At 44.0% G+C, this 20172-nt stretch overlaps 1 protein-coding gene across 1 annotated transcript; it reads left to right on the top strand.

Moving 5' to 3' along the window:
- Positions 1-630: 630 nt before the first annotated feature.
- Positions 631-19898, top strand: LOC133348801 (protein unc-119 homolog B-like). The gene is made up of 5 exons (XM_061561815.1): positions 631-1253; positions 8658-8771; positions 9320-9422; positions 13640-13812; positions 17674-19898. The coding sequence occupies exons 1-5, from the start codon at positions 1019-1021 to the stop codon at positions 17784-17786; spliced, it is 738 nt and encodes a 245-aa protein (XP_061417799.1). The 5' UTR covers positions 631-1018; the 3' UTR covers positions 17787-19898.
- Positions 19899-20172: the final 274 nt, after the last annotated feature.

Below are 20172 nucleotides of genomic sequence, written 5' to 3'. Positions count from 1 at the left end.
TAGGGGGAGAAACGTACTTCACGTTTCAACGGGGTGACGTCATTGAAAGCTTGTAAAAAGGTCCGTGGGTTTTACTCTTTGCCGGCGCGCACCGGTGTGCTGAAGTAGTTGACTGATTGGCAACGTTTCGTTTACGTGACAAACCCGTCCTGATCGGCTGTGTTTCTGGTGGTGACGGCGAGTTTCACGACACATTCATATTGACGCGATCTAAAACCTCAAAACAAAATATATAAAAACGCACGAATATCGGTCGCGTAATTCTAGATTTTAAGCTTTCGTGACTGCAAGGATTCATACTCTTAGGATTTTTCGGTAAAGTCAAGTAGGTAAAAAATAAAAAAAATGGTATGATTAAGTATTTATTATTTATTTTTACCTACGTGACTTTACCGAAAAAACCGAAGAGTATCGGTCGCGGAAGCCTCATGCCGTGAAAACCTCCCTACCCAAGATGGCTGTCCAACCCTTCATTTCGTGACGTCACTCAACTTCGCTCCTCCCCCCACGCTATTTATAGCGCGGCGAGGGCGCTGCGCGCGTCGTCATTGGCTGCGCGCGCTGTGGCCCCGCCCCCCGCCGGTTCCTCGCCGCGGTTTCCCGCCCAAAATAAATAAATAAATAATAAACGGCGGTCGCCATTGTTAGACGCGACTTTCGGGGGGAGGGGGGTAAAGATACAAAACACAATCGCCGCCGTCCACCAAGGCCGCAACGAATTGAGTCTTATAACGCGTGTTTGTGGTGGGCCGGTGGATACATCGTGCGATTATTAAAAACAACAACAACGTTATCGCGATTTAAACGAGTAAAGAAACCCGTGAACACTCACCCGTCGATAGCCTCGTACCGTGAGGGAGAAACAATTCCGAAGTCGAAATCAAACCACCAACATTGCCATTGAACGACGTCTACACAGCGTTGAGGACGTGAGGAGGTTACATTGTATTTATCTTTGTCCGCATCGGCAAGTTACTCGCTAGCCACAGCTGCAAGTGCGGGCCCGACTAGGGCAGCGATGAGCAAGCCGAACGGGAAGTCTCGCGGCGCCGCCGCCACAGCCAACGGCGCCGAGACGAAGGCGGCGGCGGCGGCAGGAGGAGGAGGAGGCGGCGGCGATGCGCTTCGTCTCAAGGTGGCGGGAGGAGGAAGGCGAGCGACGGCTGCTGACGAAGAGGAGCAGCTGCTTCTCTCCCGGCGGGACGGCGTCGTGAGCCCCGACGACGTCAAGAAGCTCGGCCGCTGCACTCGCAGTGAGGGACGCGGCGACACGGGGGTAGCTCTGGGGCTGTGCGCCCGGAGATCCGTAGAATTGCTCATCGAGATGGGCGGAATTTATCGTCCAATGCATGATGATGATGTGTTACGCAGGGAGATGAGTTAACTTCTATCGCACCGTACGTAGTCAACCGACTTTATCGTCTAATGCAAGGGAATTAAGCATGATGATGATGTGTTATGCTGGGAGATGAGTTACTTGTACGTAGTCAACTGCGCTAATCGGAAATGGGGTTGGGACCTTAACATCTGTCTGTTTATGCAGGAAGCGACTGTGTGTTCCCTAGTACTGCAGGGAGTGTTATGCAGGAGGGGTAAGTGGTGTAGTATCTTCCAGTGCAGGGAGATGAATAGTTGTGTTAAGCAGGGAGGAGAGTTGCTTCATTTCGCCTTGCTGGGAGATGACTACATTAGTACGATGCTGGGAGATGAGTGGTGCATTCATCTACTAAAGCAGGAAGATGGGGGTGAAGTTTTAGCGCCTCATGTTGGAGGGATGAGTGCATTCAGCGTCTCAAGCTGCAAAATTTAAAGGGCCTAGAAATGACACTTTTAATTTACGTTTGTTGATTTTTGTTTTACAGTTTATGGCACTGTTACAGTAATCGTGGATTTTCTGTTGGGGTTGTACAGCTGTTGCAAATGTAATGAAATGTAAAGGGAAATATATTGATACTGATAATGTTTTACGATTGTAAAGCATTATACTTGTCCAGTGTGGCAATGTTTCATATACAGCACATTATCAAGCGATACTAATATTCGTCAATCTCACTTCGAACCTGGCCGGGTTTTTTGTGGGTAAATTCGTAGAGTTTGTGCAGCTTAAACGCACAGCTGTGCCCACAGGAAGATGTCTTTATCACGGCTCCGATCCATACCCAGGGTAACACCACGCACTACACATTCACTGCACAGCACACACACACACGTTTCGCTCTAAGCGTACACGACCGTATCCAGAATCTTTAGAATCAGAATCTTCATTTAGACTGAATGAATCCGATGAGCTACGAAGCTTATTTTATCTTGTCTTATATTTATATAGTGCCTTTACCCAAGGTGCTTTCGCAGATGTCCATTACTTACACCACACTATACCCATAAGGTACACCTACACCACACAATACACATGTTAAACAACGCACGTACACTATACTGTACATTACACCATACAACCCCCACACTATACAGTATACACCGTACAATGCATGACACTGCGCTTTACATAGAAACTCAAAACTGTGTTATATTTTACAATACTTTACATGGACTACACTATACATAATTACAAATACAATGCATACATTGCACTCACCGGGAGGGTGATTCTAAGTAGTGAGCAAGGCTATGACGATCGTGGTTGATAGGACAGGAATGAGTGGAGATAGAGAACCAGCAACGCAGAGTTCACATGAGTGGGGCCATAAAGATAAACTAAAGATAAACTACACTGCAATTACAATAATAGGGGTTTTCCCCCTTTTTTCAGGCAACAAAACAGGTGTTAAGATTTTAAAACACCAAACTGAAACCTTTTACAAGGAATCATGTCTGCATTAACCACAATGCTTGTGGTCAGAATGCAAACCAAAAACATACTCTGATAATATATGCATTGTCTTTTAAACTGATTGGTCCACACCAGAGACAGCTTTCTTTTGAGCCTCGTCTCAAACTGTGTTAGACCAGAGGACGCCAAAAGGCATACAGCACAAAGACAATGCACTATCAGAGTAATGAGAGGGGAAAAACCTATTATCATATTTTGGTACTGGCAAAGGAGGTCCCATGATATGCAATTACATTTCACACACTACACCATACTGTACACATTGTACAATACAAATACACACGATACTACATGATAAAATACACTCCAATATACCATACATTGTACACCTACGCTGCACAATACACTACACTGTATACAGTAATACACGACACAACACACAGATGGTGTACCTCGGGTTAGGAAAGCCCGTGTGTGATCAGAATTCAGATCGGATCACGCCGATTCGGTTTGATCGCATGCAGTTGCGCGTTCGCAGGGATGTCTGATCTGATCTCATGTGGTTAATCAAGCACACGGAGACGTTATGCAGGGAATGCACGTCCACGCGAAACACATGGCCTCACGCACGCCACGAGAGCAATGTTCTGATGCAGGAAAACGCCGCACGGCCTCCTCACGCAGGGAGAGGCATCTTTCAATCTCGGGGGGAGACTCGATAAGTCCCACCGTCGTGGAGACGTATCGACGACTCACGAGGAGGCTGCAACACCTTAATTCGTTCAACGCAAAAGCCGTAGCATTTAATGCACATCGCTGCATTGTATGCCACCGTTGAGATGCGTTGTTTGTGTTTTACCAGTATACAAACGGAGATTAAAGGGACTTAGTGCGTGTGTGGATGGTATGTGTTTGTGTGCTTGCATTGTACGTGTATCCATATATGTGCGTCGACATTTCCTCATTCGGTTTTCATAACTGCAAGGTGGCTTTGGCTTAGCCCGATAGGCTCGTGGTTTCAGTTTCCAGTTTATTAGGTATAGCCCTGTGAGCCATTCGGCTCTTGAATCGGGTGCAATCGCAACAAAACAAAAACCAAAAACATGAACAAGAAAACATCTTAAAGTGACTAAGCGCAAACGGAAAAATCCGGGAAAAAACTGCAAAGTCTTCCAAAAAAAGCACCGTACACCAACGATGTGTGAAAAAATACCAGTGGGATGCAAGTCAAACAAAAACAACCACAAGACAACTTAGAATAAAGCCATCAGTCTAACTCCGTACTACAACAAACAAACATGGCCAAACCAAAAAACTTTTCGAATTCACCAAAATAAAGCCATAAGCAATGTAACAGTGATCATAGAAACTGACCGAATTTTCACAATTAACGACATAAACAACATGTACCATCAAACCCTGTAGCCATAGCTGGCTGCATGAGTCACTCCACAACAGCAGGGCCAATCCGTTGTATATGTATTAATGTTACCGGTTGTTAACACAGGGCATTTTAAGAGGATTTATTGGGCCTGAGTGATACCCTATTTGCCATCGGCCTGTGCATGGTACAGTCCCTCAATATTTGCTAAAAATCGGTACCACCTGGTGAGCACCACTTCTTGAATATCGATTGCCTTTCCTTTGGATAGACTAAATTTAGAATGTCTTCCACTGGCTCTGGACTGGCAGGAGAAGTGAGCATCTCGCACTTGTTCGAGTGCTGACACGTTTGTTTAATTTTTTAACTTGCATTCAGACGTCTTTTTTAGGTTGACAACGTGTAAAGTCTGTCATTAAACTGTATGCAGTATGGGTGTGACGCCTACGTTCTGCCCATACAGTACTTAAATTGTGTTGGAACTGCCCACGACTTGTTTTGCTACGTGTGGTTGATTTGTAAATGGTTGCAGTTTTTTGTATTACTAGACTGCTTTAGTGGCTTAGTTTTTAATTTAATCATTTCCTTTCATCTTGATTATTAACATTTGCAGTATTTCCTCATGTTCTGGGTTTCCAGTCCCAAGTCTCGATAGATTAACGTGTTTTGTTTACAAATTGGAATGTACCGTTTGTACTTTTTTAAACTCGGGTCGCCATTGGCCCCCTTGAAAAGAGACTCGTGCTCCCGTTTGACCCTCGCTTGGATTTAAAGGTTATCTGGTAATTTTAAGAAGCATTACAATACCTGTATAGTCACCAGAATGTTGGAGACAGAAGCTGTATACAAAATTCATCATCTTCTCGCCAGTTGACGCAATTGCTCATGTGTACTTGTTCACACGGTGACAAATGACACTAGCTATTGTCCTGTTGGGATGGCCGAGGCTGATACACCACCGCGCCTCTTATGTCAACCAAACTAAAAAAATCCATTGGGGTAGCATTAAGAAAATATTCAAGGAGTTATCCAGGCAATACATTGGTTTGAAGCAGCAATTTGTTTGAGCTGTAAGGATTACATATTAAGTCATGCAGCTTTTGGTTCAATCTGTTTTACTCAACAGCCCAGATAAAAATTCCCAACCTTTGAATTGTTATTTACAGATATAGGTGTAATAATTTTGTCATTCATTTTTGTTGTTTTAAGTGACATGAATTTTGTGGAATGGGATTAATCGTTAATTTTGGATATTAACTTGATATTTTGTCGGATTTGTTGAAGAGGCAGAATGCCGTAATTACTCAACCTGGAGATTGGTTTGGGATCGGGATAGCCCAAGCCCTGGTTCCTCATTTCAACACCACCGCTGTTTATTTGGAATCTAATCTGGTTTATGGCTTTTCTCTTATGAACGGGAAGCCATATTGTGCCATATCCTGATGAGCTGAGCCAATGGTATGGCTCCTGTATTAATATGTATTGTGTGTTGTTGAATGTCCTCTACAAGGGCTTTTTTTGCTGTGAGGCACTTGCTGGTTTTCCATTTGCATTTACTTATGGATTGGATTATTGCATGCCTCTGAATAGCATGGGGGTTGATACATACAATAATCATAGGCTGAATGTCTCATCAGTTTATCATAAAACGTGCACTTGTTATAAATCCAATGCAGTATCAATTCTTCTGGCAAAAATGTAACACAGGATGTTTACCCAAATGTTAAATATAATTGATTTAGCTACATATTTAGCTTGGTAGGCAAGCCAGGCGGTGGTGGCACACAGCTATAATCCGTCATTGTGGAGGCGAGGGTTGGTGGATGTTACAAAAGTTGTGAAACTTCCCATGGGCATCCAGGTGCCGTACCTTGGCTTTCCAATCGCCATCCATTTCCATCTGCATGGATAGTGTGTTGTCCCCTCGCACGCCTGGGTTTTCTCCGGGTGCTGCAGTTTCCTCCCACTTGTATAAACACTCATTAATTGTCTTAAAACATAGTCTTTGGTTCTTTCGGTAAAGTCATGTAGGTAGAAAAAACAATAGATCACGACGTTTCGATCGCAACACAGGTGACCGTCTTCAGGTGAGAGAGAAAGCTACTGAAACAAGGTCTTCCAGACTTTACCGAAATAACCAAAGAGTATGGATTCCTGCAGTCACACAAGCTTCAAATCAAGATTGGCTTAAAACATCTTAAAATAAAAACCCAATGCATGACCTTCCTGAAAAGAGTCCATTGGTTCAGTGTGGGATTTCTGAATAAATATGGGAAAGTACATAGCCCTGCATGCACCTATTAATATTTGTACAATAAAAGTATTGGCATTGCAGGCTGCTTTTATTGCACGCACTTCAATGAATGTCTCATATTTTCCACATGTTTACTCATGACATTTTTATAGTTCCATTGGTAAACATATGCGTGGGTGTTCAGGGCACATTCGTGTGATGGGTGTAGGTGCACAGGTTCTACAATTGGCTGTTCTGCAGAACATCCACCACGAGTGGATAAAAACAAGCCTCTGATGTAACCACTTCCTTCATAAGAAGATGAATGCAAGCCTTATGTGTCATCTCATCGCACGCTGGCATGCGTGTGGCCCACCTTTCATCAAGAACATCCTAAAGCTGATCTTTCGTAAACAGAATTGGTGTGCCGTTACTGAGTGCACTGCAACCCTTTAAATGTGGTGTTTTCTTTTAGGCTTGCCTATTGTGCTGATCTGTGCTGATGTTAATTACGTGTTGTATTTGTAGTCGGCAGTGCTAAATTACCAAATGCAACGCAGGGTGTAACGGTCTCTTGGTCATTGACAACTAGCACAGGACATGAGACATATGCTCATTATTCTGCTGCGTGTTAATATAAACGCAGTTGCAGTTTGGCAAAAGCTGCAATTTAACTAACACCTGCCTTAAAATGTTAATCGCCCTTTGCCAAACCTGTCCCGTTTTATTTTTAGAATTGTATCTTTGGCTATTTGCCTTTGCTAAATCATGAACTATGACCGGAAGCCTTTATTTGCAATTAAGTCGAGATACCGTTTGTTGGTTTGCGTGTTATATTTTTAGTGCATGTTATGGCTTTTGGGCTTTAAAGGATTTGGAAAGACAGTAATCCTCCTTAAGAGGGTTACCAAAGCGAACGTTGGCTGTTCCACCACCTTGCAGTGCCTGGGTCACGAGAAAGGCATTTGGCTTCTGTAGAGGCGTCACACGTGTCTATTGTGATGTGACTCTTCCCGTCACGACATTGCTAATGCTGTGATCATACAGCAGAGAAAATCAGATTGACTAATGTTACCATTTTTGTCTTAGAGTAATGACACACAGGGCACACACATGGATAGTTTACTCCTATTGTGGTGGAGTGTTTGTTCTTTTGCCGTACGTACGATCTCTAATTTTTCAGTCTCTGGCACCTGCCTTTTCGCACAAAGCTGAAAGAGATTGTGCGGACGGCAGCGCCCATGTTCACAGGCACCGTCCCTCGACGCGGTGCATTCAAAGGGCGCACAGGAGATAATCTAGCGGCTTTAGGGATTTGTTCTCTGGCACAACCAATTTGTGCCTATCCACTGGTCAGGGCATACCGTACCCCTCTCGATAATCCGCTCAAATGCCTCACTCACCATAATGAAAAGGCCATCCGGCTCTTCGCAAATATCGCTGATAATGTTGTGTGTTGGCGGAACGTTTTGTTCAACAAAGTGATACGCGTGATGTGTCTAGTGATTTGTTCTTAAATGTTGTTTGTATGGCCTGCGTAAAGAGTTGGAAAATTTGCAGTGGCAGTGGAAAGCTCTTGTCTCGTCGTCGTGCTTTGAAATCTGAATAGCTTATATAGAAGGCTGAGGCCTGGTAGCGATAAGACAAAGCAAAATCTAATGTAATCGCTAATTCAAATCGTTCATTTAAACAATATATTCTCTTCACCTTGCCCTGCTGTTTAGGTTGGATATGCACAATGCCAATGTCAAATTAGATCAATAAAGGCAATGCAAGCCGCATGAAAGTGTTTTAGTTATGTATTGCACATGGCACCAAATGTGTGGCATGAACTGGTGTTCTGATAGTTTAGACTTTTCTGCGTGCTGTGCTGTTTGCAAGCAAATTATTAACTTCACCGTAGGCCATATCAATCATTAATGTTGGGGTGGGTTTTTTTCTTTAAAGGACGTTTCAAAATTCTGTAGCTCCTGAAACGTACCACTGGAATGCTCACTTCCAAAAATATCTGTTCTTTTGTACATTTTAGAGCATTGTAGTACAAGATACAATATGCTGATCACTATATATAAATGCAAGGCATGATGGAAGTTGTGCCTTCCTGCTGTTTGTGAGCATGCCCTTGTGTGTTTAAGCTATAGATTCTCGGAATATATAAGGAACACATCTATGGAAACTAGACATTGTCAATTATTAGCCTGCCTTATCTTGTTTATTTTTCAGTTTATTTACAGTGTTTTGTTCTTCTCTAGATTATCTTTGCAAGCCAGATGCCAACATTTACAACATCGACTTCACCCGGTTCAAGATCAGAGACCTGGAGTCCGGGACTGTTCTTTTTGAGATTGCTAAGCCCCCTGCTGCAGGTAAGGGGGGGCCCTCTTGACAGCAGACTTGGAAATCCTGGAGTTTATTTGTGTTCAGTGTACAGCGAATATTCGTTAGTGGGTGTGTGCGTGTAGCACACCACGTTGCGAAGACGTGCACTTACACACATGCACAGTGGTTGCATAGCATGCATACTGTGATGTTTGACGCATTGCATCTTTGGCAAAATGGAGGGTGTGGAGTTGACTGAGTAGCTCAAAGAATTGGCTCAAGCGGCTGATTCACATGTCGGTATTGAGCCAGCCACCTCCAATAATCTTTGAGTTTCGTGCACTGAGATTGGAGATCTCGGTTGAAAATTAATATTGCCACCTGCTAGCCAAAATGTGCACAGTGCCCTGTTTGACTGTATCCAGCTGTGAGTGTAAAATAAACAAAATCGCATGTCATAAATTAACTGGCCGCTGGAATATGTAAAGGAAATTCACTGAGCAAGACACAGGGGAGGAAGGAGTCTTGTGCTGTGGATCTCTTGAGCTGTTCCCTGCCATGATATGGCTCACTCAGTGTTTGCTGTCTCCCACAGAACGAGATGATGATGACGATGAGGAGGTGGACCCTAATGCCGGACGGTTTGTTCGTTATCACTTCACTCCCGCCTTCCTGCGGCTCCGGACTGTCGGTGCCACGTAAGTGCTGTTCATTTGGTTTCCTATTTTTGTCTGTAGCAACGTAGCTGTTTACGCACCCACAGGAAGGTGATACAACCTCAGGGCACCCCGGCTCATTTTCTGACCGTTCAATGTGATAAAAATCAAAAGTAGTAGATGGTTTGGCTTCCATATGTTACCTGAATAAATACTTATTCTGGTTCATTGTGATGTATCGGTTAAATGCACAATGGTTGGATTTTCCTTACTGCAGGCTTAACAGTGCTGTATTTCTTGCACGGTAATAAATGCGAGTGCACTAATAATGCAATAAAGAATGATGATGACCTTAATACATTTTTATACCAGAAAGAGAAGTCTGCATGTGTGGTGATGATTTGTGGTTAGTAGAACTACTGAAAGTGTAGTATGTGTCACTTCAAAATTAAAGTGCATTGTTTTTATTTGATGCTGACATTAGCCATGTTCTGCCATGTAAATGAACCGGCGATTGTGCAAAGAGCCGTAATACGCGTGGGCCTCTCAGCCTCCTCGTTGGGAACAGAACGCCCACAGCAGCGAGTGAATCTGTCACTTAAGTGATGGCAAATCGACATGCGTATTCTCATGAGTCACACCCCTTTTTGCTTTGACGGAATACAATGCAGGATGCGTTCCCGACGCGTGGCCATTCCACAGTCGCAAGCACAAATGGGCCATGAGAGAACACGCGGATCATCTCCAGTTGTGCAGGCCCCACAACTCCACTGTACACAGCCCTGCATTTGGTCAAACGAGTTCAGTGGATAGAAAAGCAACAAACCCATGACGACAGTTTCCGTTAGCAACCACAGCCCGTGGCAACAGCCAGAGCACCCACCACACGTTGAGCGAGTTGTGACGGGGAGGGGGGGGGCAAGTGGAATGGAAAAGGGGGCAGGCATTTATTCGCGCGTTGACGTTGCGTGACTGCTAATAGTGCGAGGCTTGCACACAGTAACCGGCGACGTCTGTTCGGACCACGCACGGACCACTAGCCACGCGCTCCTGTCATTAAGATGAACACTAAAACGTACCGTTCCATTTATAAATTCTGATTATCACACTGCACATCTAGCGTTTATGCCAGTGCCTCGGATCCTGGGAGATAAATCCGAGTGTCCTCCCTCCACAGCGATCTTGTTCCTCTTCAATCTTGAACATTTGGCGGCCTTACGCGAGCGGCACTGACATGATGTCGGACCTGTGGGGAGGCGAATGGTGTAAAACGCTGCTTCAGATGAATTTGTCTCCCTAGAATTGTGTGAAAGATCCTTATGGTGTGCGTGGACCCTCTGGCAGGATGAGCCAGTTGTCTCACTCTAGTCTGGCAGCTAATTCCATACAGCACGGACACTTAAGTTGTGCGTGTGTGGTTCTTTTTTTAATCTTGGTTATTATTGACAGTTCCTGAGCTGAGTCACACAGCGTGTTTACTTGGAGCAGGTCAGAGAATATTCAAGAATGGCATTTCGGATAATGACGGGAAAGCTGTTGTCAATTATCAGCATTAACCTTTGTGGACTCTCAAAAAAATCGACACTGCATGCGTCTCGTTAACATTTTCGAGCAATCTCAGGATTAAGCGTGGTTTAGTTTACATTCTGGATTTGTATTAAGTTCATATTATAATATAAAAAATCAATTATCTGTTTCTTCTTGCCATTTGTTCACTCCGATTATGAATAAGAGTGACAACAAAGCATCAGTTTTCATTTTGCCGAGCCCCCTGGTGTTCCATTGGCTGTGCTGTTGCTGTGGTTACTGGTGAGTGTGGGTGGCGTGCCTATAAATAGCAGCTCTGGCTAACTAGAGGTGGCGCATTCTAATCTGCTGCTCCTCCGCCGTGCACGCGGCCCAGCGCCTGCGTCCTAGGCGACTGTTGCCACGGTAACGGTGCTTAAGGGAAAGCTGCGTTAAGAAGGCATTGAGTTGTCGCCCTCTGTGGTTTTATTTTAAAATATTTTCTGGTGTATTGTAAATATTTTAACTCCTCAAAACCCAAATGGACATCTCCAGTTTGTTTACTTGCAAACGGCCTTTTTGTATTTGACCTTGCTTAAGCATAACAAAGCGCGTGTGTTATATTTAGTAACATTTATTTTAAGTCAACCAAAGCAAACTGTTGCATGGCCTTAAATCATTGTTCATTGGAGTGTAACCTGCGACTGATTTTATGACGAGTTGAGGGCTTCAGGCTACTGTTGGCAATAGATGATGTAACATTTGAGATATATATATATGTACGTCTTTAATGCAAGTAATTGCAAACCTTGTGAATCAGTACACACTTCCTGTGAGCAGTCTTGCTTTACAAAGAATTAACTGGCGTGCGAGTCGCCTTCAAACAGAATCTGCTCGCTCCAATTTTAGTGCAAGCATTGTGCAGGTGCTATGGACAGCCACACGCCGTGAAATTTGTTTTTCATTTTTCAGTCAATTGAAAGCACTCACAGTTGTCGGCCATTCATTTTATAGCCACTCGTAATTAAAATAAATACCCTGAGACATTATGGACACTGCAGATGAAGCATTTTGGATAAATGCTCTTCAATTTCGTGGAACCTGAGTGCCAAATGCTTTTCAGCCTTCAGTCTCAAAGTGAGCATTGTTTCACATTTGTAAATGCAGAAGTAATGGATGGAATTTCTTACCCTTGTAACGTTTCAAGTTATGGTGGTTAAAGGTGGTGGTTTGTAGATATTTTCACAATCTGTTGGCACGTTGCGAGACATGCATTGGACTTGATATAAAGTTCTCTTGTAACTAACGGTGTATCGTTTTATTAATCAGATTACATTACTTCTTACGGAACATTAATGCAAACGTTCATCTGAGAATCGATTATTAAAATGTATATTATGCAAATGATACGTTTTGGCTAATGCAGCAATCATCACAATAGCAATGAGACGAATTTACAAGAAAGCTTACAAATGAAACAATACAACTGATTCTTGAATTGAATTCCGACCCCAAAATCATGGTAACGATTGAATCACTTGGTGGTGATTCATTACATGACTACTTTAGCTTATCGCAGCCACTGCGGGTTCAACAAGTCCCAGGTTGAGAATCGTAACAGACAAGCCTGTGTGCATTGTACGTGTAAAACGTGATGTCTTGTGATATGCAAGGCATTTTGGGAGGACCGATCCGAAATCATATTTTGCATGTATTATGTGCATGTATTATGTGCTTGACCTGCTGACACGTGACCGGATGATATTGGAGGGGGGCCACCGGTGGACGGGGGCCGCTGGGCGGTCACGTGGTATAAAAGAGCTCTCGGGGAGCCTTCGGGAAAGAGCTCGAGAGATCTAGAAGGTGGGCGGGGCGAGGGGCGGAGCCGCCCCAAGCCCAGGCCGATATAAGGGGGGGCGTGAGGGGCTCAGGGTTATTCGTGTTGCTGGTGATGAAGATCCACGTCGGGTAAAAGAAGCCTCTAGCCACTCGGTCCGGGACCCAACTTGGGATAGCGAACCGTGTCTAGTTCTGCCGTAGCGTGGCTAGATGAGCATTCAACACCCAAGTGTAGGTTGTGTTAAGTTACGTTGATTTCGTGTTGCTCCCAACACAACGTCTGCGACTCAGTTGCACTCACTACAATATGATGCGAAAGAAGTTCAACATACATATCATGATTACAGCGCAGCGATTGTGCATTGGTTAGCACTCTGCACGATTAACATTCCCAGCCACGCCTAACATCAGTGGCTAGAAATATCGGAACTGGTCATGGGTGTGTACACAAACCTGGCACTAATCAGCATGGTAAAATGTGGTTAAACAACTTATTTTATAGATGTCACATGTTGTGTAGAGATTCCTTCTTCCATTGATAAAGTGCTGTTATTATCACTATTGCCACCTAGTCTTGTATCGAATGGCTCATTTTAAATGAAGCGCAACAAATACAATGTCACATTTAGGTGGTCAAGCCAGATAACCGCGTGAGGAGCAGCGGAGTGTATCGCTGTGAAGTCTTCTTCGTATTTGTGGATCGGGCATTGTGGCATTATGTTGTACAATCTGATCTGGATGCCCACATTCACACACTGGAGAGTTTTACGTTGTCTGCCATGGTTTGTGCGTATGTGGATTTGGGTGGAGCATGAGTTTTGTGGAAGCTCAAACCCAGGCATCTTTTCTTAAGTGTCCACGTGTCTCACTCCAGCACTGCTTTTTTTTATCACCCGTTGTGTGAATATATACAGGGTGGAGTTCACCGTGGGGGACAAGGCCGTGGGCAACTTTCGCATGATCGAGCGGCACTATTTCCGCGAGCGGCTTCTCAAGAGCTTCGATTTTGAGTTTGGATTCTGCATCCCCAACAGCAAAAACACGTGCGAGCATATCTACGACTTCCCCCAGCTCTCCGAGGACGTTGGTCAGTGCCCCCCCCCCCCACCCCCACATTTGCGTTGCCTTCAGTCCTGTTTGGAATTGTGCGTCTTAAAATGGTTGGGTTAGGCCAAGGAGAGAGGTGGACATGCTGTCTAAAGGAATTTTTTTTTACCATGTAATTACTTTTATCATGTTCCTTAAAGCAGTGGTACTCAATCGGGGGGTACGTGTACCCCTGGGGGTACGTGGCAATGTCCCCGGGGGTATGTGAGGTGATGTATAAATATGTGAAATTATATCATATGTGAGAGTCATTGGTGGATAATCATGTATGAGTGCCAATATTAAATAACTGAAAATTTAAATCCATATGGATTTAAACTCATTGACCGTTAACAAAGTGATTTCCATGAGTAGCCAGTGAGCGCGAACAAATTACGTCATTTATGCAGAACGCCCGTTAAACATTTTTTTTATTCACTTTCAGTTGGATAAAGAGGATGCCTCGCATAATGGACAATTGGTTAAAATATTGATTATTCATACATTTATTTCTCAGAACCATGTTGGGTCAGGCAAGGGGTACAGTAGCCACACAAGGTTGAGAACCACTGTCTTAAGGTACCACTAGAACATGGTAAACATAATTAAAGGACGCATTCACGTTATCACTAATGTAAATGGGGAAAAAGAGACTTAGAAGTGGACCTCTTGACTTTCTGTAATTGTTAGTACGCACCAAAGTGTGACTGTCTCAATGCAATAGCTTCGCTTTGTTCACATGTTACATCTGGTCTCTTGGCCTGAACAGCTTCAGATAGTGAGAAGAAGACTGGCACTATTTGGACACATTATATAGGATGGACAACAACAGAAAGATTAAAAGTGTGTTGTTCGGGAAAAATGGAAGGAACCGGAATGAGAGGAAGACCTAACAAGAGAGAGGAAAGTGGAAATGAATAACGTAATGTGCAGTGGACACCTACTACGGGCTCTCTGCCCATTGCGCGTGATGATGAAAATGTTTAACGTTCACCAAAAGGTCCACTTGACGGCCATTAAGTGAAAGTGTGCTATGTGACTGCTTGGACTGCTGCAGCTTGCACAGTTCAGTCCCGTCAACTTCTGTCACCTGCTTGAACACCGGTTGAGTTATGCTTCCTTGTTAATTATTCACAAAGCCCCTTTTGTCTGCACTGTCACACGGTTACCCAATAGCTCGTGTTGACTCGGGGCTCCCTCCCCACAATGTCCCTGCATGTGGTCCCGTTGGCGCTCCCTGCCCGCCCCTTGCACTTTTCTCGTGGTCCGTGACGTGTAAACATCTCCAGTGTTTGGTCAACGCCAATGGTTACGGTGACGACGGGGGATCCATTGAAGTAAATTGCCGTACTGCGAGGTGATTTGCTGGATGGAATACAACAATGCGGAGCACATTAATACAAGTTCACAATTACCGAGTCCTTTGTGTGTCCAGAAAATCGAGGTTTAGTTTTAATTGTTTATTCTCAGGAGGGCTCTGCTAAGAATGTTCGGCCAAATACTTTCAAAGCAGTTCGAATGTGCAGTATACAGGAAATCCTGGGAAAAAAAGAATATGTATAAAATTACACAGCTAAGTTATTAAACCCTCTTTGCTCGCCCATCATTTTTTGTATGGTAAGGCGAATTTTGATTTCAAACTTTAATGACTGCAGGAATTCATATTCTTTGGCTCTTTCGGCAAAGTCACGTAGATAGAAAACAAACAAAAAAAACTCACGACGTTTCTATCTACGTGACTTTACCGAGAGAACCAAAGAATATGGTACAGCTGGTTATTTATCCATTTTTGGGGCTTTGCAATTGTATGTAACATTGAGTAAAGTTTGGAAGCATGAGCATGTGTGAAGGTTTGATAACTCGATGAGCAAATGTGTTTGGGTTTTTCCCAGCATTTCAGTGTCCTTCCACAATCAAAATATTTGAGCAATTAGCCAACATTCCAAGCATGGCCTTCCTGAAAGAACAGTTTTGAAACTAAGTGAGGCTTTCCTGTGTAAACATAAGACTAATTGTTTTCTCTACATTGCACAACATACTTTATTATGGTATTTTAAAGCAAAAGTTGGAGGGTGGATGTATTATTCCAAATAATACACAATTTTTTTATTAGCATGGGTCAGGGATAAAGATTTTTCACCTAAAAGACGATTTAATCTCGTTGTTCAGAATCATCTTTCAGTAAATACATTACCATCCAGAAAGATGCATTATCATGCAGAGAGCAGAATACCACGTTCAGGATAATCTTCCACAAGGACACCTACCTATTTTAAAGCGAAGTGTTCATAATTGTCTTCTGGAATACTGCCTTACAAAGTCCTGTCTCTATTCCTATTATATAAAACACTTTTCTTTGCCCAGCATCCACTCTGGATTTGTAAGTTTATATTTTACACCCTGGTTTCATGTGTTGCCGGGTCCTCTTACTTTCTAGAGTCTTGTAATCATGGAAATCTGGTAGTCATGGTGTCATTTTTTATTAGCTAAAAAGAGTGCTCTTTCAACGACCATTACTTGTTTCTTAAACACACAGTGATGACACCGCAGCATCTGAATTTTCAACACCCAACGGCTCGGAGACATTCGTTTTTTCCCCGATGCTTATGCAACAAAAGTACTTTGCTATGCCTGTGAGTGGGGAGAGGTTTGTCTCCATATTTAAGTGTGTGGTTTGCCCTTGTTTTCTTAGAGTGAGTGTTAGACCACACGGATATTGTTTGTAGAAAATGCTGCGGCGTTATACTTGTAGTTTTCCCGTTGTCCTGGCCACGCCACATGCGGCCTCACTGTGAAACGCCCTGGGCGTGGGGCAGTTCAAGAGGTTACTGTGCAGTGGCTCACGGAGCATTTTTTTTAGTTGTCGCACAGTTTGTTATGAACGTGAGGACGTTGTGAATATTGAGCCATTTAACGCAGACACTCGAATGCACATTACATCCCGGCTAGCTGATTTATAAGGACTATAAATGTATTTCTCAATCCACTGCTGGATGAGGGACCTCCCTATACAGTGGTGGTTATTTAACCATGCTCAATGTGGGTTGATGAAGGTAGGGGGAGCACAGATGTTGGAGCATGGTACAGTACAACAATGTATTTTGCTGTATTTCCCTCTGCTGACAAGGTAGCCCCACAGCAGCTTTATGATACCTGTTTTATGCATAATGGTTTCCCATCCAAGCACTATCCATATTCTAACCTGCTTAGCTTCTGCGATTTGCCGAGATCCGACACATGCCAGATAGAATTTGATGACTGGCAGTGTGCAAATAGGCGTTATTTATTGTCTGGGAAACAATTTGCAGTGTATGTTCAGTGAAGCAATGTCTACAGCGATCAATGGTCACCACATGAAATTAGATGCCTGTGGTGCTCACTGCGCTCAACTTAATACTGCAATAAATTACTTTAATACTTAGTATAATGCTGAGGGTGTGTTCATGGCAACACTGGCCACACAAAATAAACTCGCACTTGATTGAAGTAAAATAATCCATTACACATGTTATGTGGTTGCTGCGTTTAATTATTTGGTGATCATCTGTTTACAATGCCTCGGATGGCACAGTGGCAAAAACCAGGCTGTGATAACGCTGTACTAGCAGTGTAGACTGGAAGATATGAGTTCACTTTATTAAGTGGAGTTGCATTAGAGTGCGCTTACGTAATTAAGTGGCATTTTTTTATGAAGTGGAGCTTGCGGCAGTAAGTGGAGCTGCGTTCATAATAAGAGGGTTTTTTTTATAAAGAGGAGTGTTATTCTAGCGAAGTGCATTATTCACCAGTTTTGCAAAAATCTTCATCCCCGTCTAACTGTCGACTGCACCTCTTCCCCCCCTCTTTCACCCCCACCCCGTAGTGCGGGACATGATCGCCCACCCGTACGAGACACGCTCCGACAGCTTTTACTTTGTGGACAACAAGCTGATCATGCACAACAAGGCGGACTATGCCTACAACGGTGGCCAGTAAACCCTGGTGCTGCACAACACACAGGGCACATCACACGGACACTCTCGGACACCCACGGAAACATGAAATACACACACACGCGCTCGTGGAGATGCGAGTCATGCACGTGAACATGTGTTAACGTTCGCTTAGAAATCAATCTCAGACGCATGAAGCACATCGATGATGCGCGCCCGTTGCGACATGAAATACGCACATGCCCACTCGTACAAGCACCTGCCGGGGAGGCTGCAAGGGTCTACCGGCCTCACGGTAGTGCGCATTGATGGTAGATGATGATCAGGAATGTGCGACTAACTTGGCTGGCCACAACCCAGCCGCGTATAGAACAGCGTTAAGAAACTCTTATCGGGTCACTTTGCAACCATGGGACTGGGTTTTGTGGCAAGTGTGGGAACGCCCCCCCGTCTCAGTGTGTGTATGCAGCCTGTGCTGCTCGGCTGTTGGGTTTTGTATTCTCCACCCATCTCTCTTGCGCTCTTTACACGGCTGGCTGTTTGCGCCGCCAGCGGCACGTCTGGGGAATAATCAAAGAGGGCGTTTGCACTTGGCGCGTGGCTGCATTCACAAAGCTCCCTCACCTCTTAATGTTCTCCACTTAAAAGAGGGGGAGCTTTTTTTTTTAAACAGGCTTGTTGAAAATTTACATCACAACAATTGTTCTCTTTGATAAATATCACGAATTCTGTAACGACGTCACGAAGAGGAAAAAAAACACATTGGCGGGCGAGAAGAGCTGCTGGTTTGGTGGGTGGCGCTAGGCCACAGGTCGCACCAAGGGAGATCTCACAAGACTCCATTTGCAAAGTTGAGGCGCTTCGAACATCCCACCACCGGATATTTTGTCACGGACACTCAACACCGCATCACTGCTAAGCCACAAACGGCATCCTCTGTTCCAAGGACAACTTGCTCACCGCAATCCTTGTTAAGTTTGGCGGACTTCAGGGTGGGGAAGTGTAGGCAATGTGTAGTTTTCCTGGCCAATGAGCTGATCGGACGGTGTGTATTGTACAGTTCTTTAAGATTAGGTCACTTAGAGTAGCCAAGTAATGCTTGGGCAGCACGTCTCCCACCACGCCTGCCCTGCACTGGGTGAATCTTGACCACTTGAATGGTCATATTGCCCACCCTCTAGCTTGCCCTGAAGTTCGCCGCTGCCTGTTAATGCATCGAAGGGGTGACTTGATGGACCCCTGTAGAATTTGGCAGGTGTCAATGTGTATTACTGGCTTCAGTGTCAGAAGAAGAAAATCAGTTTTGATTCAATTCCTCTCTCAACCCTTTCACCTCGAGTTAAATATTCTCCGTAACACCACTCAAATGAAGTCTTTGATGTTCCTGGGCAAAATTATATTTAAGAACGTACGTACATCATTCACAAAAAAAAAGCGGGCATTAATTGCTGCGAGTTGTGTGGGCTTGAGATTGTTCCTGGTTTCAGTTGTTAAATGGCCCTTGGTGAAGCTGGCATAGCCTCCATGCAGCAAGCTCATTGAAAGCCAAGTGCATGTCTTGTGTCCATCCAAAGTGGTGCCACCCCTAATCTAACCCGTACACAACAGTACCCCAGCCTCCACCGTGACCTCGTAGAATCATGGCACCACGAGCCACCTGTTCCGACGATAAAAGAGAGTTGAAAACCGTTGCACTGGAGTTTACTTTCTCATTTCAGGTGAAAGGGTTGAGCATTACCGAGGGCACTGCTGTTTCTTACTGCGTCGTGTGACCAGCCGCACTTTTGAAGTCCACGAAAAAAAATACTTGACTAGACGTTCTTGCAGCAAGCCCCCACTGTGTTTTCGATTCACCCCTCTGCTTTAATGTGTGTTGTCAGGGCAAAACGTAGACATGCATTTTGTCAATTCGGTGAATTTCAGAAAGGTTGTTGGGAGATTTAGGCTTTTTTTGAGAAAAGTAAAAACATAAGATTGTACAATTTTTGTTTTCAACAAAACCGAGGGTTTATGCGTAAGGATGTGTTGCTTGTGCAATTTCTTGGTAGATGAGACTGAATGTACTGTTTGACGTCCAATTGAATTATTTGTACTTGTGCGTTTCAGTAGAAGAGGCGTTATATTTTGTAAATAAAGATCTTCATAGAGTCTTGTCGGAATGTGTCAGTGTTTGTTGCTTGGGTCCATGCAATGTGGGAACTAGTGTTGTTCCGAGGAAGAACCATCTACATATTGATTTTTTTCGCGTTGTGGGCAGTTAAGCAACGTTTACCAAAGGCAATTCAGCTCGCAGTTGGTCAAGAATGGCTGTAAAATTTGGCCCTTTATTTTCATCTAATCCAAAAATTTAGAGGAAGCTGACCTCCAAGAAACTGGTCTTTAATTATTTAATCGATGCCATTGTCCGCATCTGGCAAGTTGTGACCATT

The sequence above is a fragment of the Lethenteron reissneri genome, chromosome 28 (genome assembly GCF_015708825.2).
Source record: "Lethenteron reissneri isolate LAM-NWPU_2019-01 chromosome 28, ASM1570882v1, whole genome shotgun sequence".
NCBI lineage: Eukaryota > Metazoa > Chordata > Hyperoartia > Petromyzontiformes > Petromyzontidae > Lethenteron > Lethenteron reissneri.
Note: the sequence above shows the minus strand (reverse complement) of the source record. Positions and strands in the feature narration are given on the sequence as shown.

What these genes read in the sequence shown, in the direction of transcription:
- LOC133348801 (XM_061561815.1), top strand. Translation starts at nt 1,019, where the DNA reads ATGAGCAAGCCGAACGGGAAGTCTCGCGGCGCCGCCGCCACAGCCAAC. An exon ending in TGCTAAGCCCCCTGCTGCAG is followed by an intron (nt 8,772 to 9,319) that starts GTAAGGGGGGGC and finishes TGTCTCCCACAG; the next exon opens with AACGAGATGATGATGACGAT. An exon ending in CTCCGGACTGTCGGTGCCAC is followed by an intron (nt 9,423 to 13,639) that starts GTAAGTGCTGTT and finishes GAATATATACAG; the next exon opens with GGTGGAGTTCACCGTGGGGG.